General features: G+C 46.6%; 2 protein-coding genes across 4 annotated transcripts in view; one reads left to right on the top strand and one right to left on the bottom strand.

The window, feature by feature from the left end:
* The window catches only part of KDM2B (lysine demethylase 2B), a 107,338-nt gene extending 103,365 nt beyond the window's left edge, over nt 1-3,973 (bottom strand). Inside the window, exons 1-2 of one of the 3 annotated variants that reach the window (XM_066331689.1) lie at nt 3,668-3,973; nt 2,384-2,528 (exon numbers count right to left, since the gene is read on the bottom strand). In XM_066331689.1, coding sequence (XP_066187786.1) covers nt 2,384-2,528; nt 3,668-3,718 — 196 coding nt within the window. In that variant the 5' untranslated portion in view covers nt 3,719-3,973. Of the gene's footprint in view, nt 1-2,383; nt 2,529-2,716; nt 3,064-3,667 lie in introns of those variants that run through there. The other 2 variants (XM_066331691.1, XM_066331690.1) reach the window with 2 other exon arrangements.
* A 6,774-nt stretch (nt 3,974-10,747) lies between these two features.
* Nucleotides 10,748-21,859, top strand: LOC136369056 (calcium release-activated calcium channel protein 1). Its single transcript, XM_066331685.1, has 2 exons — nt 10,748-11,009; nt 18,573-21,859. The coding sequence occupies exons 1-2, from the start codon at nt 10,896-10,898 to the stop codon at nt 19,137-19,139; spliced, it is 681 nt and encodes a 226-aa protein (XP_066187782.1). The 5' UTR covers nt 10,748-10,895; the 3' UTR covers nt 19,140-21,859.
* The last annotated feature ends 307 nt before the right edge of the window (nt 21,860-22,166 follow it).

The following is a 22,166-nucleotide window of genomic DNA, read 5'->3' as shown; positions in this document are numbered from 1 at the left end:
GATTAGAGAGGAAGTTACAAGGCAGCGATTTGGGTGAGCCATGGCTACAAAACCCCACGCTCAGTTTGGAGCCTTCTGCCACAGAGAGCAGAGGAATTCCTACAGCAGCCATGGACTGTTTCTATGGCTCTGCTATTCCCCCCCTTTTTTAACAGGAAAAAATGACTTTAATAAAGCATCCATACACTGCCTTGGAATGGAAAGCATTGCTCGACTGTTGAGCACTACAAAATGTGCACTGCCAAAGGCAGCACACACTCCCTGCAGTTTATTCAGGTACACACGAGCAGTTTAACTCCAAGATTCATCCAGCTGTCCACACTTCCTGGGCCAGCACAAGCACCTCAGCCTGAGCTTCTGTTCCTGATGTTTCTCTGCTCTAAAACACACGCTGAAAATAAGAAGGGACCCAGAGGCCAAGCTGCCATGCCTGCACATGTACTACCCTCTGTTTTTACAACTTTCTCTTTGCTGTATTCAGTTAGTAATTATGACAAGTAGGGGTATAATGTTTCTACTTAAGAGTTACCAAATCAGAGCACTATAATTATCCATTTACAGAAACATGAAAACTACAAAAACTTTATTGCCACTAGTCTCAAAGTAACTATAATGAACACTCCATTTAACTAAGGTTACCAAATAAATATTTCTGTGCTAAAGAAGACATCCTTCCCCAAAGGCATCCCCATTAAAGCTACTGACTTTTGGTAAGCAAATGAATAAACTGCTGAGACTTTTTACAGACACTGATCCAAGTCAGAAAGTCAACAAATGTCAGGAGTAATGTTGGTGGAAGAAGCAGAGGCAGCTGTGTAGCCTTGCAGCCTAGAGAACAAGTAGCTACGACAAACTGCATCCAAGCCAAAAATCACACCACTGCAAGATGAGTTATCGTTAAAAATATAAATAAGGACATAGGAAAGAAAAAAAAAATTGCTCAAGTAATTCCATGTGTTCATGTAAATTGTTTTATTCTTACATACTACTGTCCTTGTTTTGCCCAAATACAATTCAACTCTTAGGTTTACAGAGGAAAAAAATTAAACCAATGGTAAAAAATAAAACCAGAGGAAATAGCAAGGCAGATCCTTTCTCCCTAATGCCCCAACAAAGCATTTAAATCCCTTGTGGGGTTGAACAAAGCGGACACAGACCACAACAAAATAACAAAAGACACTCATTTATTTTCAAGTTCCTTAGAAAGGAGAGAGCTGCCCAAAGATTTTGGAGCTGCCAAGCCAGGGAAGATGTGGATTGCACTATCCTTACTATGGAGCAGTGGCAACCACAGGAGTGTTTGGAAGCTGAGGGTAGAATGCAGTAATTTTCTGGAAAATTAATTAACATTTTCCAGCTAAAAAATAGTTGCTTGTGTTTTGTTTGGAGGAAGAGGGGTCAGGGCTGAGCTTATCTCCTAAACAAATATCTTCCTAAGTAAGATAGGTATTTAATTTCTCCACCACCTCAACTTTTGTAAAAGGAGCTTAAAACGCTCATGCAAAACTAACCCTAGGGGAGAAAAGGAAATTTGCTAAACTCGATTAGTGGTTCCACACAGTTAGAGCAATTTCAGGAGGATCACACCCAAAACTCCCCTTTCCTGACAAAGCCATCCTAAACAGGCGTCCTCGGTCGGGCCGAGTTTTGGCGATAGCCATCTGGGATTAGGGATCCGTGTCAACAGCACAGCGGTAAATAAAGGTGACCTGCAAACCCCCCCCGGCCCGTTTGATTCCCGGGCAAAGCTCTCCCGTTTCCCTTCCTGCCAGGCAGCGTGCGGCAGAGCTGGGCTGTCTGGCTCTGCTTACCGCTCCGGAATTCCAGTCACCTCAGCAAAGCAAGTAACTTTGGGGAGGGGAGGGCTGTAATTTAATATATGATAGACACACAAAGAAGTTATTGACTTTAAAGTCTCCGAGCCGGGCGAACAAGCTCATCAATCGCACCCTTTCGCAAAAGGGGTCCTGGATTCAGGAGGGGGCGGAGGGGGAGCAGGAATCACCTCTGGCTAAGTGGGGGCTGGGATTTCGGCCTTTCCCGTGCCAGGACCTAATTCCTGACCAGCCCGGTGCTGCGCTGGGGTCACGGTGGCGGGGCACGGCGGGGGGAGCGCCGGGCGCTGCCACGGCTCACCGCGCTCATCCCAGCACCGCGCCGGGGCAAAAGCCGCCCTCCGGGAGCGGGGGGACGGGCCGGGGCAGCCCCCCGGGGCGGGCCGGGCTGCAGGGCCCCACCGGCGGCCGGCCCCGGCTCCCCTCGGGCCGGCGGCGTCACCGGATCCCGGGGCAGGGGCGCGGGCGCGAAATCCGAAGCCGGAGCGGAGCCGCACGTGGAGGCGGCGGCGAGCGCGGCCGGACAGTCCCCGGCCCGGCGGGGTTACCTTTGCCGTCCATGGCGTGCACGAAATCCCCGTGGTACATTTTGCTCTTTAATTTCTCTTCCAAATTGAAACTCCTGATGCTGACAATTTCCTCCACGTCCGAGAGGTCCTCGTTCTCATCGTACCGCCTTCGGCCGATGCAGCGCTAAAAAAGACAAAAAAAAACCAAACCAAAATAAAACACGTTGTCCGGAAAAGAAAAAAAAATCGAGGAAAGCACATGGATCATGCACAACGGTTTGATAAACACATTCTGGGGAAAATAATTAAGATGGCAAGGCACAAACTGAACAAAACCTGAACCCAAACAAGCTCCAACCCCACTGCATGCACCTTTTCCATCCCGTGACACGAAACTCGGCAGGAATAACAGGTGCTTGGCTTCAGAAAAACTCAAACTTGGGCTGCTGAGCAGGGGCTGGCGCTGGAAGGCGAGTGGGGGACACGTAACTCGCCGACAATTCACAAGCTACAGCACCGATGCGTTTTGCAATCCCGTGAAAACCCGTGATCGGCGGTCAACGCTCGTTAGCGACCGGATCATTTTTAAAAAAAAAAAATATTATTGTTATTATTATTTTTGTACGTGAACACGAGCTAATTCCCCGGGGAAGAGGAGGGGGGCGAATCTTCGCATCTGATGCCCAGCATCCAGGTTTCGGTATTTACATAATCCGAGTGTTTCCATAGTCACACCGGAAGCGGCGATTTAAAAACCAGATCGCTTTATGTAACGCCGCGATGGATGCGCAGCCCCCGCGCGCTCCCCCCGCCGCCCCGCACGCTCGGCAGCGCCGAAAGCGCGGGGCTCCGCGGCCGAGGGGCAGCAACGAGTTCAAGGCCGGGGGGATGGAGGGTAGGCCCGGCGGAGGCCGGTGCCGCTGCCCCGGGGAAGCTGCGGCGGGCGCGGAGACGGGGCTGGAGGCGGCGGGGACCGGCCGCGCACAAGGTAGGTCCCCGGAGGAGCCCCGGTACACCGGTGGCCGCCGGCAGCTCTGCCCCTCTCCCGGCGGCTCTCGCCCTGCGAACCCGCCCCGCAGCCCCGCGGACACGCGCGGTGGATCAGCGCAAACCCGCACGCACCGGAAAAAATAATGATCCATGATCGTCCCACCCTGCCCGTCCCTCGCTTCCATTCCGCCCCTTCCCCGCTGCCTCAGCCGCGCTCTTGCAAACTAAGTCGCTCCGCTGCCTACGTCCCACATGCATTTCTCCCTTTGCAAACAATTAAGCAAAATCAATTAAAAGGCACGAATAGGAAAGAGACCGAAGCCAGCTACACACCAATCTTCTTCCAGAGTCTTTCTTTGCCTCCATTTTTTTTGAGAGTTTCATCACTTATTTGTCAACAGTTCCTGTCCTGCATATTTGGCCCAAATGGGGAGGAGGCAAAACAAAAGCCATCCAGGGCTCGCTAAAGTTTTGCAATTTTGCACCAGGACTTTTTTTTTTTTTTTTTTTTTTGGGGGGGGGGGGGAGAGAGAGAGAAAGGGGGAGGGAAGGGGAGGGGGGCGGCGGCGATGCCTTTTGCAAAGTCCTAAGGAACCATGTTCAGGCGCTGCGTGCGGAGCGGGGCGCAGGCGTCGCAGTGCCCGGAACGTAAACAGCGGCGGGGCCGGGGGGTGGCGGGGGGGCGGACCGGGGACACGGCGCGGTACCGGCGCTGGGCTGGCCGGGCGGGCGGGGTTGATGTCCGGGGGCACGGCACAGGAGCGGCGCTGGGCTGGCCGGGATGGGGGGCTGGGTGGGATACCGGGGCGGTACCGGCGCTGGGCTGGTCGGGATGGGGAGCTCGCCGGGGTACCGGGGCGGTCCCGGTGCTGGGCTGGCCGGGCTGGGGGGGCTGGGGGGGATACCGGAGCGGTACCGGCGCTCTGCTGGCCGGGGTACCGGGGCGGTACCGGTGCTGTGCTGGCCGCCGGCCCCGCCGTGCGGTGTTCGGTCACGAGTGCGCGGCACGCAGGCGCTGAGCGGCAGCGGGGGGACGGGGACGGGGCCCCACAAAGGAGCGGACGGTCCCTGGGTTGGTACCGCAGCCCCCGGGATGTGCCCGAAGAGTTGAGCTGTTCTGCTTAACCGGGGGTAATCTGAGCTCCTCGAGCGTGCCCGACCCCAACGGCGAAAAGCCGGGGTAAAGAGTGGGAAATTAATGCAGCAAACACTTGAAAATAATCTTGTAAGACACGGAGTTGGGGTTAATTGTGGCGGTGGCTTCGCTCCGTGCCTCTGCCACACGTGCGGTGCAGCTCGGCGCGGAACGCGCACCCCGGCTGGTGCCGGCACCGCTCCCGGCACTGCACCCACGTGTCTTGTGAGAGCCGGCCATAAAATCTAGAATGCATTGTAAATGGTGTTAAACAGGTGTTAAATAAACCAAAACTGCCTTTGCAATATGCATGTACAACAGGTAGTTAGAAATCGCATGAAAAAGTAGGTAAAAACGCTATAAAAGTAGCTGCTGATACAAAAAAAAATCTGCAGGACGGAGATCGTGCAGTTCCTAAAACTATCGGCGGGTCTCATTTCTACAACACCCACTAACATCTATTCTAAATTGATGCTGGGCAAGTACTGGGACCATCTGATTGCAATAGCAGGGTCAGAGTGCAGGTTTTGAACAGCCCCCAGGTTCCACAGCGTGGCTCCTCTCTGAAGTGACATCCTTTACTTCCCCTCCACACCCCTCAAGAAAGGGAACATCAAAGGATACCCAAACCCAGGGTCGGGGCTGATGGCTTTGGCAGGGCTCCTCTGGTTTGATTTTTGCAATCAGTTAAGCATCCTAAGTATTATATGAAATATATTAAGTGTTAATGCAAAATTTAAAACACATTAAAATTCAACTTTGCAGGCCTTGCCGTTGATCTCTTTGGAATGATCCCTGTTTTAATGATCCATGACACATGGATAAAGGCAGGAGAGGACAGAGTTCTAACAGGATTTAAGGCAGCGAGCTTCTCCTTCTGATTCTGCCAAGAACTGTTTGCAGAATCTTGAAAAATCATGTAATCTTTCTCTAACATCTCCCTATTTGCAGATGATTGAACTTTATTATGGTATGGAAGTGTTTTATAGGCTATATATTGAAGTGTGGATTCCAGATGTCTGTTAGAGCAAGTGCATTATTAATCCATAATCCTGAGGAGATATATACATATCTCGACCTTTCAGCCAAGATTACTCAATCTTAAAATTAAATACATGTGTACATCTGTAGGATTGAGGTCAGCATACAAGATAAATGGATGTTACTAGAGAATCATCAGACAAAAAACACATCATCCATCCATGCTGCAAAAATCTACCAAAAGAGACAGAACAGAGACATAAAAGAAAACTCATTTTTCTAATTTTGTTTGGGTTTTTTTGGGACATGAACAATCTAAGGCTCTTGGTGTATCAAGGAAACCCACCAAGGACTGTATCCATCACATACACCTGGAAACACCAGAACACATTATGGAAGCGTGGAAGTAAATGTTTCAGAAACAACACAGTTTCTATCTATAGATCTCTAAAAATAGAAAACACTTTTAAAACCTTGTTTTAAGACAGAAATGATACCTATTCAACTACAGTTCATTATACCATGGAAATAATCTGAGTAATCTGGAAATAATAGGGGTTTTGTTATTGGCAGAAATTATTTCTGTCAAAAACAAAAAAACCTATCCCAAACTTGAAAGAACTGGGGGAAAAAAAGGGGAGGAGGAATGTGTAGGTTGTGGATGATGAGAATATCCATATCCACAGCTGCATTAGGAGGATAAAACCATTTAGAAGCAATATTAAATTCCCATGCTTGGTGCTGGCTGATGTGGGTTGGGGCTGGTTTCTCCTCTGAGCTGATCATGTCACAGTTTTCCAGCAGTGCCCAGAGCTGGGCCCCATCAGGCAGTGCTTGGATGGGACAGCCCAGGGCTGACACAGGGCTGGCCTTCTTCACAGTCAGAAATATGGGAAAAACACATCAGCATTGTGATACAGTGTCAAAGCCACAGTATCAACTGTGGAAAGGGAGTGGTGGTTATTGGGAAAGGGGTTGGGCTGAACTCCTTGAAAAAAAAAAAAGCCACTAAAACTTTTTTTTTGCTAGATGTTAATGTAGCTTAAATTATTTAAGATCTAATCATGCCAAGGCGCTGGATCATGACCTCGTTAGCTTGGAACTGGGAGCTGTCATTTAATTAATGTTGTACTGCGGGGCTCATGCTGAAACCAGAGCTGAAGTGCTGTGGTGGGGAAGGCTCTGTGAAGACATGGGATCATTTCACCCCATGGAGCTTTAACACTTCCCATTGCACAGAATGGACTGGACTAATCTTAAAACATTTTTGAAAATCCTGTTTATCCTGTAAGATCTACCTTTCTATACTTTCCTTACCTTGGGTTAAGATGGAATATGAGATATTGAAGCATTTCACTGTTTCGTGAAGGAAGCTGAAATACTATTTTTCTAGACATGGCAGATCAAAATCTTTCCTCAGCAGAAATTCCATCAACTAAATGTCAAGCTCTACTGCAGATGAGATTTGCAAAGATGTTTCCCTTAACTTCTCTGGGACTGCTGGCAAACCTGTATTTGCCTTTTGCAAGCTGAAATGTGTGGTTTTTAGTGCAGATCTACCAAGACTTCCACTCTGTGGTGGCTCGATTCGGGTTGGGTGCAGTAGCAGGAACAAATGGGAGTGCTGATTTGCATGTGAAGCTGGAGATCCGTTTTGGCAGAGCTGCTGTGCCGAGGGCAGTACCTCAGTGTGCTCAGCACCGGATCACATTAATCACAGGGTACTCAGCGAACCTATTCAGCCTCCTACAGAAAATACAGAAGTACATTTTTTAGCAGGGAAAAAAAAAAAAAAAAGAACTGTGAGTATCCTTGTGACAGTGTACAGATTTCTCAGGGCTTTCTGGAAAGAAACTTGGACTTCTGCCACCTGCTCCGATTGTGTTCATGCATAAATGATCCAGAGAACGGGTTGACATTACCTCTAATTAGGGGTAATAACAGCCTGCTGCTGAAAGGGCCCGTTCCCTTTCTCTTGCATGTGCATCCCTCACTTTTGCTGCATTAGGTGTGGTGTTGGTGCAGCCACGGGGTGAGTCAGTTCAGTGACCCGATCCGGCAGAAAACTCAGCCATTAAGAAAAAAAAAAATTCATTAGGTCAATCCACTGAAGTTCTGCAGCCATTTGATCGGTGATATCCACAGCCCGGAGAGGGCTGAGATGAAGGGAGAGGGCAGGATACACCCTTTTGGTGGCCTTCCGCAATTGCACGGGTCACAGGTGACAGCAAACCCCAGCTCTGAGCCCCAGCGTGACTTCAGGAGAACTCCCTGAAGCATTTCTAGGCGTTCGTTATTCATGGCTGACTCTTCTAGTTTCAGCTCACTCTAGAGTGGCAGTGTAGAGGTGTGTCATAATGAGCAATAGAGTTGGAAATAATTTCTCTTGTTCAGTTTGTACCTCAGATGGAGCTGTAAAATGGGACAGAAAGGGAAAAGGGTGCACTGCTGGGGTCCTCGTGTTGATCCTTAATGTATGTTTTTCTGTTTAACAAACCGATTTTTTTTTTCTTTCTTACAGGAAAGGAATGTTTATTTCAAAGCTACAACACTGAGGCTTGGAGTCTCAGAATGACACGTGGGTCTGGTTTGGAAAAGGGCATGAGATGAAATGCCTTCACTGATCCTGCAGGTCCTTTTTCATACTGTTTCTCTGAATGAAATACAAACTCAGCAGTACATCAGTGTTTAATGTTGTATCTTTCAAAGCCCTTTCCAATAAACAGGAATAGGAGTGATGGAAAGGAAAATAGAGGAACAGTGAGTTCAAAGAGTCTATTTTAATGCAATTATTTAGAAAGACACTTGAAGTCCTTGTCAGATGTATGTCTCTTGCAAGTTTGTTTTTTGGTTTTTTTTAGAGAAATCTGATTTTAGGGAAAAGGTCAAGGCCTAGTGCAGTAGTATTCCCTCATGATGTTACAGTACAACCATCATTCTGCACAGAAACAAGGAGAAATAGTGAATAATCCACGCTGGTTATGTACAAGTACATAAACATTGATCATAGCTTATGAGCAGCAATGCAAAATATTTTTAAATACATAATTCCACAGGACAGAGACCTAAAGGTTTGTCTGAGGTGTGGAGGAAGTCACTGGTTTGTGATGGCTATTTTATCTCCCAAGGAAAAGGTGATAAATCACAATTGGTTTGCTCCTCATTGGTGCTCAGACTTAGCATCAGACACCAGTGGGAGACACAGAGAACGTTGATTGTGAGGTGGTCTTCTGTTCTGGTTTTTTTTGGGGGGTAGGCTTAATAATTAAAGCCCACCGAAGAAAGAGTAGTGTTTTACAGTCACAGACTCATTTAAGTTGAGGAAAACCTTTAGGATCATCAAGTCTAACCACAAACCTAACAGTGCCAAATCTGCCTCTAAATTTTAACTTATGCTGGACTTCCACTCAAATGGATCCTACACGAGGGTACTGTCACCCAAAAAAGAGAAACTGTGGCCAAAATTCTGTGGAGTTGGTGACAGAACAGCAAAGGCTTTTATGGAAAGTCAAACTTATTCTTCTGCTGAGGTGTTTTAATGCTCCTCTAGATAAAAATCTCACCCGAAGTTGTTTATAACAAGAGGACTGTGTTTATTTCCCAGGAAGGGAATGAGATCAGATCTACATGGTACAGGCAATGCCTCTGAAGACTTCAAGTCCTTAAGATTATTTTTCTTGGATGTTTTCGCTACATCTTTTTAAAAAGAATGCCTTGTACATGAAAAATATCAAATGACCTTGTTGGTATTGATTGTTGTTCCCTTTGCTGTGTTTAAGTAAGTGAAGAACCTTGCAAATCAGAAAGGTGTGAAGAACAAAGCAAAAATATTAAAGACAATCTGCTGTGATTTTCCTACTTGTAAATAAGGTGGAAAATGTCAAAACAATACAAGCTAACAAAGCTTTTGTTTGCTAATGGAACTAGAATGGATTCATCTCCTAGGTGACCATCCATGTGCCTGTTAATAGTAAGAGTGTCCCTGTCAAATATTATTTGTATTGTTAAAAATCTTATTTTCTTAACCACAAATTGATAGCAACAAGTTTGTTTCTTACACATCCCTTAAGTCTCCTGATGCACAAATCTGATGTGGCAAAAGCAGAGTATTGCCTCACCTTTTCAGAGATCACCTTCAGATCTGTGCCAAGTATTCACTAGGGAGTTCTGCTCTACGCCTCACTTTTCCCTCTGTAAAACACAGGAAAAACGAATTAGGGTTTAAAGGGTTTATGTGAACCTGGTAATAAAAAAATCTTTCAACACTGGCATGTGTAGATGTTGAAATGTTCTGCTTAATCAACCTTATCAAGTGCTTGCTGATAAAGGCGGGTTTATTAAGAGCTCAGGGCCTACAAAAAAAAATGTTGTGAAAAACCTGAACTACGTGATAAAGGGTTAGGTTGGGTCAGTTTTAACTGGAAGCAAGGGAAACTAGTCTGGACCCACTAGACAGGTGTAATTTAAACGTTTAACCATTTTAGGACGGGTGGCTACAAAAGGAAGATATTGAAGCCCTTTTGTGTTTTGTTCTGAGGGACGTATTGCAAGGGGGACCCCCCATCCTGTCCGCCCTGGGGAACGCAGCGGCTGCAGCAGCGGGCTGAGGGGGACAAACCCACCGGAAAGTACAGATTCCCGTCAGCTGCACTCCAGCTGAGCTGCTCCCCCGGGGAAGGCGGCGGGGGCTCCGGCGGGGCGGGTGTCGGTGGCTCCGGCCGGGGCTCGGCCCCACAGCCCCACGGCCCCAGGGCCCCACGGCCCCTCAGCCCCACAGCCCCACGGCCTCACAGCCCCACAGCCCCACGGCCCCCACAGCCCCACGGCCCCACGGCCCCCTCAGCGCCCTCATGGCCCCCAAGCCCCGCCGGGCCCTCAGCCCCTCAGCTCCACGGCCCCACGGCCCCACAGCCCCGCCGGGCCCTCGGGCCCTCAGCCCCACGGCCCCACAGCCCCACGGCCCCGCCGGGCCCTCAGCCCCACGGCCCCAGGGCCCCACGGCCCCACGGCCCCGCCGGGCCCTCAGCCCCACGGCCCCAGGGCCCCACGGCCCCACAGCCCCGCCGGGCCCTCAGGGCCCTCAGCGCCCTCACGGCCCGCGGCCCTCCCGGCGCGGCGCCCCCTAGCGGCGGGCGGCTCCCCCGGGGCACAGCGCCCGCCCCTGCTGAGGCGCGAGGCTGCCGGGAAGCGGCGGCGCGGGGCGGGGCCGGGGGCGGGGCCTGGCGGCGCGGGCCAATGGGGCGGGGCCGCGGCTAATGAGGGGCGGCGGGGCGGGGCCGGGGCGGGGCGCGCAGGCTCGCGGGGCGCGCTGCGGGCGCGGCCCCGGGCCGGCAGAGCCGCGCTGCCGCCATGGGGTGTTAGCGCGGCCGGGCCCGCTGTGCCGGAAAGAGCCGCCGCCGCCCGCCGGCCCCGCTCCGCCTCGCTCCGCTCCGCCGCCCCGAGCCCATGAGCCTGAACGAGCACTCGATGCAGGCGCTGTCCTGGCGGAAGCTCTACCTGAGCCGAGCCAAGCTGAAAGCCTCCAGCCGCACCTCCGCGCTGCTCTCCGGCTTCGCTATGGTGAGTGCCCGGCCTGGCCCGGCGGGCGGGGGGTGGCGCGGGGCCGGGAGCGCTGCCGCCGCTTCTGCTTCTCCCGCCGGAGCTCGCTGCGGTGAGGACGGAGGGGCCGGGCCCGGGCGCTGCCCCCGGCGCGGCGTGTGGCACGGCGGGGAGCTGCTGCCGCCGCCCCGGGCAGCGGGGACAGCGCTACCGGCAGCTCGCTTCGGTAGCTCGTTTGTTTTGGAGTGCTTCACGGCGCGAGTTCAGAGCTGCCTCTCGGCTTTTATCTCTGCCAGATAATGCGAGATTTGATTGTTACGCCTTTCCCCGCGGAGGATGCTCAGGACCGCAGAAGCCGCGTGTGCCGGGGGCAGCTCCGCGGGGCGGGGGGATCGCCGTCTCCGTGTGCCGTTCCGGGCTGTCGGGAGCGCTGGGGCCGCGCACGGAGCCGCCCGGTTTGCGGGGTTTCCGTCCCGCTCCCCTCTCAGACCGCACGCCTTGGCAGCTGCAGCGCTGGAGCTGCGTTTATATAAACTAAAAAATACAACTGATTGAAGTTGGTGCCGCTCAGACTCGTCCATCATCCGTCCTTTGCAGTTGCGAGGTTTCTAGTTTTTATTTAAGGAAAACTTGAATGTTACTTAATTTGGAGTTTGGTGCGTGGTTTAGAAATGGTTTTTTGTTCGTGTGTGTTTCCTTTCGAGCTTGATGTGAAGCGCAGTCTAGTATTATCTCATATGAAAGTTCCATGTAATTTGAAATACCGTAACTCACAGACTTCCTCATCTGTCCAGACCACTGACATGCAAAGCTGCAAACTGCCCTCAGCCACTTTATGCAGCTGTTAAAAATGCTTCGCGGATTATAAATTCGGAATTTCACTCTCCTGACTTGCTTTATTTTGATTTTTTTTTGCCCCGCTTGTAACAAACTGAATATTTTCAGCCGTTGAATCTCCTCCTTTCGCAGAGCCATTGTTCCAGTGATGCTGTTGGAAAACACAGCAGCCTCCTGACGGTCAAATAAATGTCAGTGTCCTCCTTCAATGGCTAAAAACAGCCCACAGCTCTTGGGGAGGTGGTGGAGTGCTGCTGCTTTGACTGACAGGCGGCTGTGTTCGTGCGTTGGAGTCGGTTCTCCTTGGGTAACACGCATCCGGCTGGGAGCTCACACACGCCGCTTCTGATAACGAGTTTTCCTGGTTGAACACCCCTTCTGCCGTCTCCGAGCAGTTTGTGGCTGCTTCAGTCAGGCCTTTACATTGAGAAAAAACGTAGTTTGTTCGGGCTTATAAATTTTCTTTCTAAGGGAGGTTGCATATCAATGTAAATGCTGTTGTTTTAAGGTCATACTTAATGTCATGAATTCCTTGGTTTTTCTCTAAAGATAAGGTATGCCGACTCTCAAATTCCATGGATGTATGAGGTGAGGCTTTTAGTTGTTTCTTAATTCTCTAGAATTCTAGGGCTTCAGTCTCCTGCTGTGGAAAACTGCTTCTTTGGAATTCGTTGCTTAGGTTATTTCAGGAAAAAAAACGCATCATTCCAATTAACAGGATCTCTAATTGCCAGAAATGCTACATGTGAACATTCATATTTAAGTTTTTCCAAAGCTCCCCTTCAAAAAAGTCCGCTTTTTTTTTTCTTCCTTTAACAAGTTCAGCATGGAAATCGACCCATAGTCTCTTTGGTTTTGCACTGACAGACCTAGTCCTAGTCCTTTAGCTAAGACTTCCTAATCTTGTTTCAGAGGAGCTGAGTTAACTTTCGAGTATTTTTAGATTTCTTTTAAAAAACTTTGCTGATCTTTTCGAGTTGTCCCTCTCCAGCCTTTGAAAAGCTGGGCTATTCTGTCACGCCTCTGCGTTGTTTACTGCCTGCAGTTCTTTGGCACCTGATACTTGAACGAAATGCTGCTAAAAGTACATTCTAGTCTTGGATCAAAGCTGGCAACAGCAATGAAGGGTCATTGTTCCTCTCTTTTCCTTATCAGGCAAGGCAGAAAGAGCTTAAGTGTCATATCCAGTGAATTGATGAGAATTGTCAGGACTGGAATGTGCTGGTTTCCATGCCAGCCCCATTGATCCTTGTTCTTTGATTAAAGAGTGCTTGCATTCCTCCACTAGAAGCTAAGTTTACCCCATTGAACTGTTCCCTTTTTTGCACTATTTTTATGTCTAGCTGCAGCCATTTTGCAAAGTTCATTCCCTCAGGATTGATGATGTATGCCCTGGTGGAATGAGGCATGCCAAAGGCAAGGCTCAGGTCAGTGAGGTGGAGTATGAAACACTCAGCCAGGTTTCAAACCCTGAAGTGTTATGTTTCCTCAGAGAAGCTTAAAAACCTGTTTTATAATTAGCTGTCTCTCAGAGCTCCACATCAGGATTTGCAACTGTGTGTGAACTTCAGAAACAGTTGCAGGGGCTGGTGATGGCGACTGATGTGAGAGCCGAGTTCTCCCCAGTAAACCTGAGCATTTCCTTCACTCCGGTTTCCATGGATGCTATCATCCAGTGCCATATGTCTAAGGAAAAATCCATGAAGTTTACAACCTCATTTAGTACACTTTTCCATTTTACGGAGCCAGTTGTAGTAACAATCCCCCAAATTGTTAGAGGTGGAGAAACTGTGGATTGTAGGGGATCAAAGTGCATCAGAGAATGGAGGATTCATCCCATACACTGGTGGGGACATCAGAGGTTTCTCACTTCTGTATTATAGCCCAGATATTGTTGCATGATGTTCCCTCTCCTGCTTGGCTTTGTCTGTTTTTCACAGTCAATAGGCTGCTGGCATGTCATTTTTATCTGAACAGTTATTTTTGACTTGTTGGCATCTTTTTGTCACCAGGGATGCATAACACAGTAGCATGACAGTGTTACAATATGGGAGTCAGAAACCGTAGGAAATTTGTTGAATGCCAATAGTCATAAAAACAGAACACTCAACATCTTCTCCTGCCACCAGTCAACAGCTTTGTGAAAATAACTGAGTCAGAACTAGGGGTCTGAATAATGCACTGTTGGCTTCCTCATATGTAGGATTCAGAGGTTGATATTTACCAAGGCAGCACTTTTCTTTTAACTTGGACCTCTAGTGGTCCAAGCTGGCTGGGCTTTGTCTAGATGGGATATATATGCTTTAAATATTGAATATAATCAAAGAACTGTCAACTCTTGCCTTTGAAATATGGCCAGTATGGCCTCCTGAAGGCAGCTTGACTCATGTTATGCCAAAGATGGACTGCAGTGATAAATGTTTATGAAACTGATTGCCATAATAACAGTTGGTGCTGAGGTAGGGCTAGGTAGGACCTGGGGCTGCTGGTGTCAGAGCTGTGCAGGTGCTCAAGACAGCATTGTCCTTGTCTAGTAGAGGTCACTTGGCTGTTCTAAATACTAAAACAGTCTCTCTAGAAGTTTTTAAGTGGTATTTACCTGAGTTGCTGCTAGAATAGTATGAAACAGTGGCATTTTGTAACCAGCAGGAAAGAGCTTCAGGCCCAGTTTTGTGGCTTCCACTTTGCCTTCTGTAATGCTGCTGCACTTACAGGTTAGAGCTGTGCTGGAGAATCTTCCCCCATGCAAAAAGTTTCTTCTGTTGCAATCACAGAAGGAGAGTTTTGTGCCTCCTTTGAAGGTCCCTGTCTTGAGGTTGTAGACAGAGGCAGGCAGTGTGGAGTATTTGGGTATCCTGCTGTTCTGTCTTGTTCTTCTTGTCTCACTCAGCTGTGAGTGGCTGCTGTAGTCTGGAGGATGTAAAGGGGACTCTGGGCCTCTGGATAATCTGAACTTGCACTTACTGAATAAATTTGCTGTAGTTTACACTGTGTAGAGGGGTATTACCTCCTCAAGATGCATTTGCCCTGAACACACGAGTATTGCCTTTTCATGTTTGCAAAATAAAATGAGATCCTGTATTTGTATTCCAGTGTCAGCATCAGCAAATATGAATGGATTTTGCCATTCTGCAGCATACAATAATCTGCAGAGTCAAGATCCTGGACTAATGGATGAATGATGCTTAGTTTCCCTTCTGTATGAAAGCAGTAAATAAGATGATTATTTTGACTTATCTGTTTTTAATTTCCGGTGAGTTATTCTGGCTCGTGCAGAGCCTCTGTATGAGTTGTTTATAACTCTGTGTGAATGGTGCAGACAGTCTGTGAGAGCCTGGCTCTGCGCCTCTGTCTCTGGAGTGAATTGTGCTGTCAGGAGAACACGGAGCCAGCCAGAGGAGCTCATTCCCAGTGAGGTTCTGACACTCGGCTCATTCTTGAGTTTTCTCTGTGGTTCTATCCATAGACAAGCAGTGATTGATGGACCTTCAAAAATGCAGTTGTGATGTTTGATCAGCACAGGTTTCTTTTAAGCCATTCCTGAGGTGCTAGACTGTATAAAATGCAGTTCCAGTCCTGGGTTATATCCCCACCAACCTGAGCTCAGAGGCATCTGTGGGGAAGGGGAGGAGAGGAAGTAAATAATAGCTTATAGATAATACAGATTTACTTGAGATAAGGCATTTTATTTCCTTTTCTCTACAGCACTGTCTACTGATTCTGAAAAAGATGTAAGCCTGTGATTTTCATTTAAAAGCAGGGGCTTTATTGAAGTCCCTCTGCTTTAATAAGACATGGGAGCCACATGAATAAATAAGTGAATTGAACTTGGTTAGGATATTGAACTTAGAAGTTGAAGCGCAGATTTTTATAGAGGGCAAGTTGTTAAATTTCCTGCAATATGTTAGTAATCAGGCTGCTTTGACTCTGAAATCCAGGACTGTTGAAGGCTTAACACAGTTACGTGCCAAAATTCAGCTTTCTTCTAAAAACATCTGAATCCCCACCACTCTTAGGCTTATGAGAGCTCCAGCCTTGTGTCCTAATGTCATGAGTCCTCTAGTTTTGTCAAGAAGCTGTACTTCAGATGTACAGCTTTGTCAAGACCCACAGTAAATCTGTCAGTCATATCTGCAGGATGATCTGAAGTTAAAGTTAGCTCTTCTTTGAAGCAGGGATTAGCCCAGATGACCTCTTGAGGTGTCTTCCAGCCCATGTTACACTGTGATTACGCAGCAAAGCCAGGGCACTTGCAGCATGGCAGCTGCACCGTCCAATCATGCAGCAAGTGTTCAGAGGGGCTTTGAAAGTGGTGAAGGATAAGGTGCTAAAAGTGTTGTATTGGAAAGTGTGCAGCCATTGACGACAGTTCCTGCCCTGAGCAGCTCTTCTGAACAAGCAGAGCAGGAACATATCCTGCCTAGAACGTTGGCATGTACCTGTGAGTTCAGGCTTCATATGAATTTGGATCGTATCAGATGACTCAATCAGGGCCCTGTTGTTGCAGGTATTACTTTACAAGAGCAGTTGTGATCTGTTTGTTTTGAAGTTGCAGCATGAGCAAAGGAGGGAAGAACTTCTGACACTTCACATTGCTGTTAGAAAACAGGCACAGGCCCTCATGGTGAAAAATGAAGCTTTTTGTTTTAGGTGCCTGCCTCAAGCTTGCCCCAGGAAGTAAACTCAGAGTTGAAAAGAGTTGGCATTGTTTCTGCTAGTTTACACTGAAAGAGTTCCCAAATTAGCTTTGCTGAGAGTTTGAGGAGACAGAAAACATGAACTGGTTTTTCACTTACGGGTCAGGCTCGGGTTACTCTGCTCCACAAGGAGCTCAAAATCAGATGCTCGATATCATTAGTATGGGGGTGTTGATAAATGGAAATATAAAATGTCTTCTATGTTTGGCAAACTAAATACAATCAGTTCTTTAAAGAAAATAAAGCCTTCATCTCATGAAGCTCTTTAGTGCCATGTTTATATTCTCATACTAACAACTAGGATAAAGGATTAAACTGTCTTGCCATGCTGGATGGCTTTGAGTCTAGGCACAGCAGAAGACTTACAAGGAAAATCTTTAAGTATGAAAATGAATCCTCAGTGGTGAAGGATTGCAATTGTTCTGTGAAAAACACAGGAAGCCAAACATCCCACGAGTACATTGCGACTTAATAAGCAATCCTGCAGAGGAGAGACCTGACAAGCAAATGTTTATCCTCTCAAACATGAAGTTTCCCACAGCTGAAAAATGGTATTTTTAAATCCTCGAGCAAGGACTGTATATGCATTAATGTAATTTCTTGTTGAGTTACTTGTAACACTTGGAAACTGCTTACTAGCTGGCTGGGTGGTTCGGCTTATGACAAAGCTTTCAGTAAAGGAATTAAAAAATTGGCAAATGGCCTCGAATGCCTGTTGAAACATGTCTGAGCAAAACCCTGGGTTGCCTTAATATATTGAGTACATTAGTGATTAAGAGTTCTGGTGTCCTGGAATATGCATAATAAGATGGGATCCAGGACTAGGTTAGCTTGGCTCAGCTCTTGTAAAATAGTGAGGTTTGAATGTTCCTGCTGCTTTTGCAGCTGTCTTTGAGCCCTGGTTTCCATGCCTCCCTGCATCTGTATTACCCATGAATCTTTCTTCCTATCAGCTTGATGTGCTTATATTTCAGATTACTGCCAGGTTTTTCCCTCTGCATTTTACTCGTATTTTGTCTGTTTAATGAGTTCCTTTGAGAAAGAGCACTGAACGTAGAGACCTTGATGCATTATTCCCTCTTTGGAACTGTCCTTTGTCTGAAAGGGAAATTTATCAGGAAAGATCATTTCAGGAGAGCTGTTGGGATTAATGTCACTCATCAATTGCACATATGCACAAAACCACCTGGCAGTTTTAAAACCAGTTAAAAGGCATTCTGGTTCATTTTCTTTAATAGAAATATCCCAGCTGGTTTTATGAGTTTCCTAGTGCTGGCATTTCGTGCTGATTTTTTTACTCCTTAAGCACAGGCATGCTTGGAGATCTGAGGTTACAAGAAGAGCATGGCTGCATATGGTAGTGGAGGGCTGGAACATCTTCATGGGGAGCAGTGATGCCTGGGAGCACTGTGTTATCTTTTCTGGAGACACTTGTCTTTCCTCCAGGCTCTAACAGACTTGCTTGGCTGCCATGGGCTTTGTGGAGAGTCACATTTTCAGTCTGTGTTCTGGAGTCTGCTTGAGTGAAAGAATATAATTGAGAGCCCTATGGAAAGGTGATCTTTCTCATGAAAGGTTTCTGCACTTTAGAACTTAAACCCAAATATCCAAGGAGAAAAGGACCACCGAGGTTGTTTCAGGCAGTCCCCTGCCTTCTCAGCCTTTCATAGATACTTCAAAAGATTTCATAAGTGAAAGCTCAAAAGCTGTGTCTTCAACACAAAAGAAGAAATATTTCACTTCAGGAGTCCAGGTATGCTGTTCATAAGGGTCAGCTGTTTTGCTGGCATGAGCTGGAGGTGGCAAGGCAGTTGTGGGTTTGCTCTACAACAGAACAATAACTGTGAATACAGTGACCTTCACTTGATGGCTCAGACCTAAATTTGGACCTAATGAGGAGGGTGCAGATTGACATGAAGAGAAATGTAAATACAGACTTACTTTGTTTTGATGAGATGATCTTCCAGAAACATGGAGTAAACTTTGAATAACTTGTAGTCAAATAATATAAGGTGTAGGTAACTGTATCTCTCTCCCTCTCCTTTTTCAGGTGGCTATGGTGGAAGTTCAGCTTGACCCAGACCACGACTATCCTCAGGGGCTCTTGATAGCCTTCAGTGCCTGCACTACTGTGCTTGTTGCAGTTCACCTTTTTGCACTCATGATAAGTACCTGCATTCTTCCAAACATAGAGGCTGTTAGCAATGTGCATAACCTCAACTCTGTCAAGGAGTCTCCTCACGAGCGCATGCACCGGCACATTGAGCTCGCCTGGGCGTTTTCCACTGTCATTGGGACTTTGCTCTTTCTTGCAGAAGTGGTGTTACTGTGCTGGGTGAAGTTCCTTCCTTTAAAGAAGAAAACTGACAACACCCCGCAGAACAACAGTTCCACCATCACATCAGGACAGGCGGCAGCCATTGCATCCACGTCCATTATGGTGCCCTTTGGATTGATTTTCATTGTGTTTGCAGTCCACTTCTACCGGTCACTGGTGAGCCACAAAACAGACAGGCAATTCCAGGAACTCAATGAACTTGCTGAATTTGCACGGCTCCAGGACCAGCTGGATCACAGAGGTGATGCTGTCACCTCGGCCGTCACCAATTTTGTGTAAACCTGTGCTTAAGAAAAATAAACCCACTATTCTGCTTCTGCCTTATGGTGACTCCCTGTGGATGAACTGGTTGAACTGCTGATTACTGTTTATAGAATAATTATAAATATTGTTCTAACCCTTTAGAGAGAGGGGGGGAAAAAATGTTTCTTCCATACAAGTTTTGCAATCTGAAGGAATGGATGGTGGGGTGTGATTGCACTGTGCAGCCCTCCTCCTGTGAACACTGTCTCGCATCTTTCTCGTTAATGCTGAATGGTGGCTGTATAAATACATGGAAAATAACATTGTACATTTGGGTATTTGTTAGGAATGGATAGAGAAGTTGTGGATTTTTTTTTTCTGTTTATCTGATGTTGGCATTTACTAGAAGATACTGCTTGTCCTATCCATATTGCGTGGCATGATACAAATTACTTGGGACATGCAGCAATTAGCACTTGGTTTCAGTGCTAGCGCTGCTCTCCCTGGAAAGCCTGACAGATGGTAGGAGTGAAAGCTTTCCCAGCACTTTCCCCAGTATGTTTTGCTGCCAAGTAATTATTACTTTGCTGATTTCTCCAGTGCCTTTTTCCCGTGGCACTTATACATTTTGTAAGTTGCTGAACACCCAGAACTAGACTTACTGCGATGTGGCGTGGCCACATGAGTAGGAATGAGACTTGACTCTTCCATGGAAGAAAATAAAAGCAATAACTGTTTTAAAGTTCTCATGAGCTGGCACACATTATCTGGAGAAATAGATTTGCCTCTTTCTCATTTAAAAATCATGTTTTAGAAAGAAGGAACTAGATGGAAATTATCACTGGATAATTTTTTTTGCTTGAAAATCAGAACCACTGCTGGTTTTTTTCCAAGCCAAAGTAGTAATTATTTTATACTTTTATATTGAAAATATATTTTTAATAAATCCTCAGAAACAAGCAGCAAAAGGTGCTTTCTCTGTGTTGGACTCCCAAGTAATTAGCTATGCCTTGGTCTTCCTTGTTTAGAAAAGTGTTCTCTTTGCTGAAGTGTTGTATTTAATAGCTCACTATACATTTTTTGCTTCCTAAGAATCTGGAAGACAACTTTTCTTGTTGTATATTTATTTATGAAAGTAGATTGTTTGTAATTAATATTGCTGCTTTCTTTCAGACACCTCTGTGACATCAAGGCTACTGTGTTGTTCATTTCCTCTAAGCAAAAACTTCCATTTGGTCTCCTAGATAAGAGGTTTGTCCAAGAAAGATTCCAGCAGTTGTCCTGGGCTGCTTCAGTAATTCTGGCTATGTCTAGGAGTTGAATGTTTTGGAACACAGTTCTTCTGTAGAGTAGCTTTGGGCTTTAATGGTTAAAAAGCTGTTTTTTGAACACAAACTGAGACAAGTTTCAAGCCAAAGGGGGGAAAAAAAATTAGCTATCACTAGTCATAGTGATATCACTGTGGAATAGAAACCTGGGATTTTGCCATGAGACAGGAGGGACTGTGACAGTCCAGTGGAGCTGTGCCTGACAGCCTGGGCTGAACGTGGTCTCTTCACACCAACCTCCATCTCAGGTTATCCCAATGTCCTTGCAATCTGTACAAAGTGCCTGTGGGGTTCAGGTGCAGAGTGTGGTGACTGCTGAAGCAGATGGGGACTGATCTCTCCTGTCAGCAGCACCGCACTGCAAAGTGTTGACAAGGTCACCCGTGGTGCCTTTGTATTCTAAAAACATAACTATAAAAACAAAACCTGCTGGGCTGTTTGTTTCTTTTCAAAGCAGTCGTGGTTCACAAGCAGCAAACAGCTTTCTACTTGGTGTTTTCACAAGTCCTGCCATACAGAGGCCTAACTGGATTTTTTCAGCTCTGCCATAACATGCTTCATATATATTCTATTCCTGATGTAAATCTGATGGGGTGAGGATTGTAACTGCAGACTCACAGGTGTTTGTTCATGGAGCACTGGAAGCATTGCTTTAGTAAAGACAATAAGGAAGCAGCATTCCAAAACACAGAATCTGGGTAGTAGGCACAAAACATATTCTCCCATCCAAGATAGAACTTTACTGGTTTTGTCTTGGGGAAAAAAGGCCCCTAAAATCCCCCACTAAAGGAAGAAAACCTGACTTGGTATTCACACTGAAGCAACTGATTGGAAGGTGTGGTCAGGTGTAAAAAATTTTACTTGTGTTTGTAAATTTTGTATTTAGAAGTTACATGGTTCTGAGTGGAAGTCCAGAAAATCGTTTTCCCAAGTTTATTTTGTAAAATTCCTTGCTGTTCTGGATAAGTCGCTGAATTTCTCTTTGATTTGTGGATCTTTTACAAAGTGACTGAGAAGTGTGGGGTTTTCTTGTTGTTTAAGACACACAGATTTAGAAGCTAGTGGGACATAGTTATTTTTAGTTTTCTCAAGCTGGTAGGCTCCGAGCTAATGGCGCTGTTATTACAGCTAATTTTCTGACTATTTTCTGCACTTTAAGCCATTATATCAAGTATGTTTTTGTCATTTTCCACCTGTGGAAATGGTCATGAAAGTTACACCTTGGTACCTTGGTCACTGTGTACCCAGGGAGTAACCAGACAAAAACACATGGATCTAAACATTGAGTGCACTTAAAATTTTTTTATCCCTTATTTATACTAACGGTGTTAGGCATTTACCTCAATCATTTTAAACATTGGTTATTGTATATCACTCATTTGGGTATAAAATATTTTCATGAAATAAAATATACTCAATTGTCGTGGATTATTTGTTATCTAGAGGCCTAAAATATACTTAGTAATATCTTTAGAAACATGATCTGTTGTAACTTCAAAAGCCATTTTGGGTCACAGGTTTGTATTGGGCTATGTTGGGGGGGAGTGTTGGAAGCAATTACTTGATTGTACCTTTCTAGGTGCTTTTAAAATGCATACTAGAAACCCTTTTCTCTAAAGCAAAGACCTTGAAACCAGTAGGAGTGTGATTTCTTTGCAGGAGGAATAAGAGGAGCTGAGCAGAGAGTCACTCTGCCTGTCTTCCACCACTCAGGGGCTTGTCTTATGGGGTTTTT

Source organism: Sylvia atricapilla, chromosome 17, assembly GCF_009819655.1.
Source record: "Sylvia atricapilla isolate bSylAtr1 chromosome 17, bSylAtr1.pri, whole genome shotgun sequence".
Classification (NCBI taxonomy): domain Eukaryota; kingdom Metazoa; phylum Chordata; class Aves; order Passeriformes; family Sylviidae; genus Sylvia; species Sylvia atricapilla.
The sequence above is the reverse complement of the archived record's forward strand: the minus strand, read 5'-3'. Positions and strand labels throughout refer to the sequence as shown.

Bases quoted from the DNA above. Each gene is read 5' to 3' on its own strand.
- LOC136369056 (XM_066331685.1), top strand. From the start codon at position 10,896: ATGAGCCTGAACGAGCACTCGATGCAGGCGCTGTCCTGGCGGAAGCTC. The intron at 11,010-18,572 runs GTGAGTGCCCGG...CTCCTTTTTCAG, and splicing joins TGCTCTCCGGCTTCGCTATG to GTGGCTATGGTGGAAGTTCA.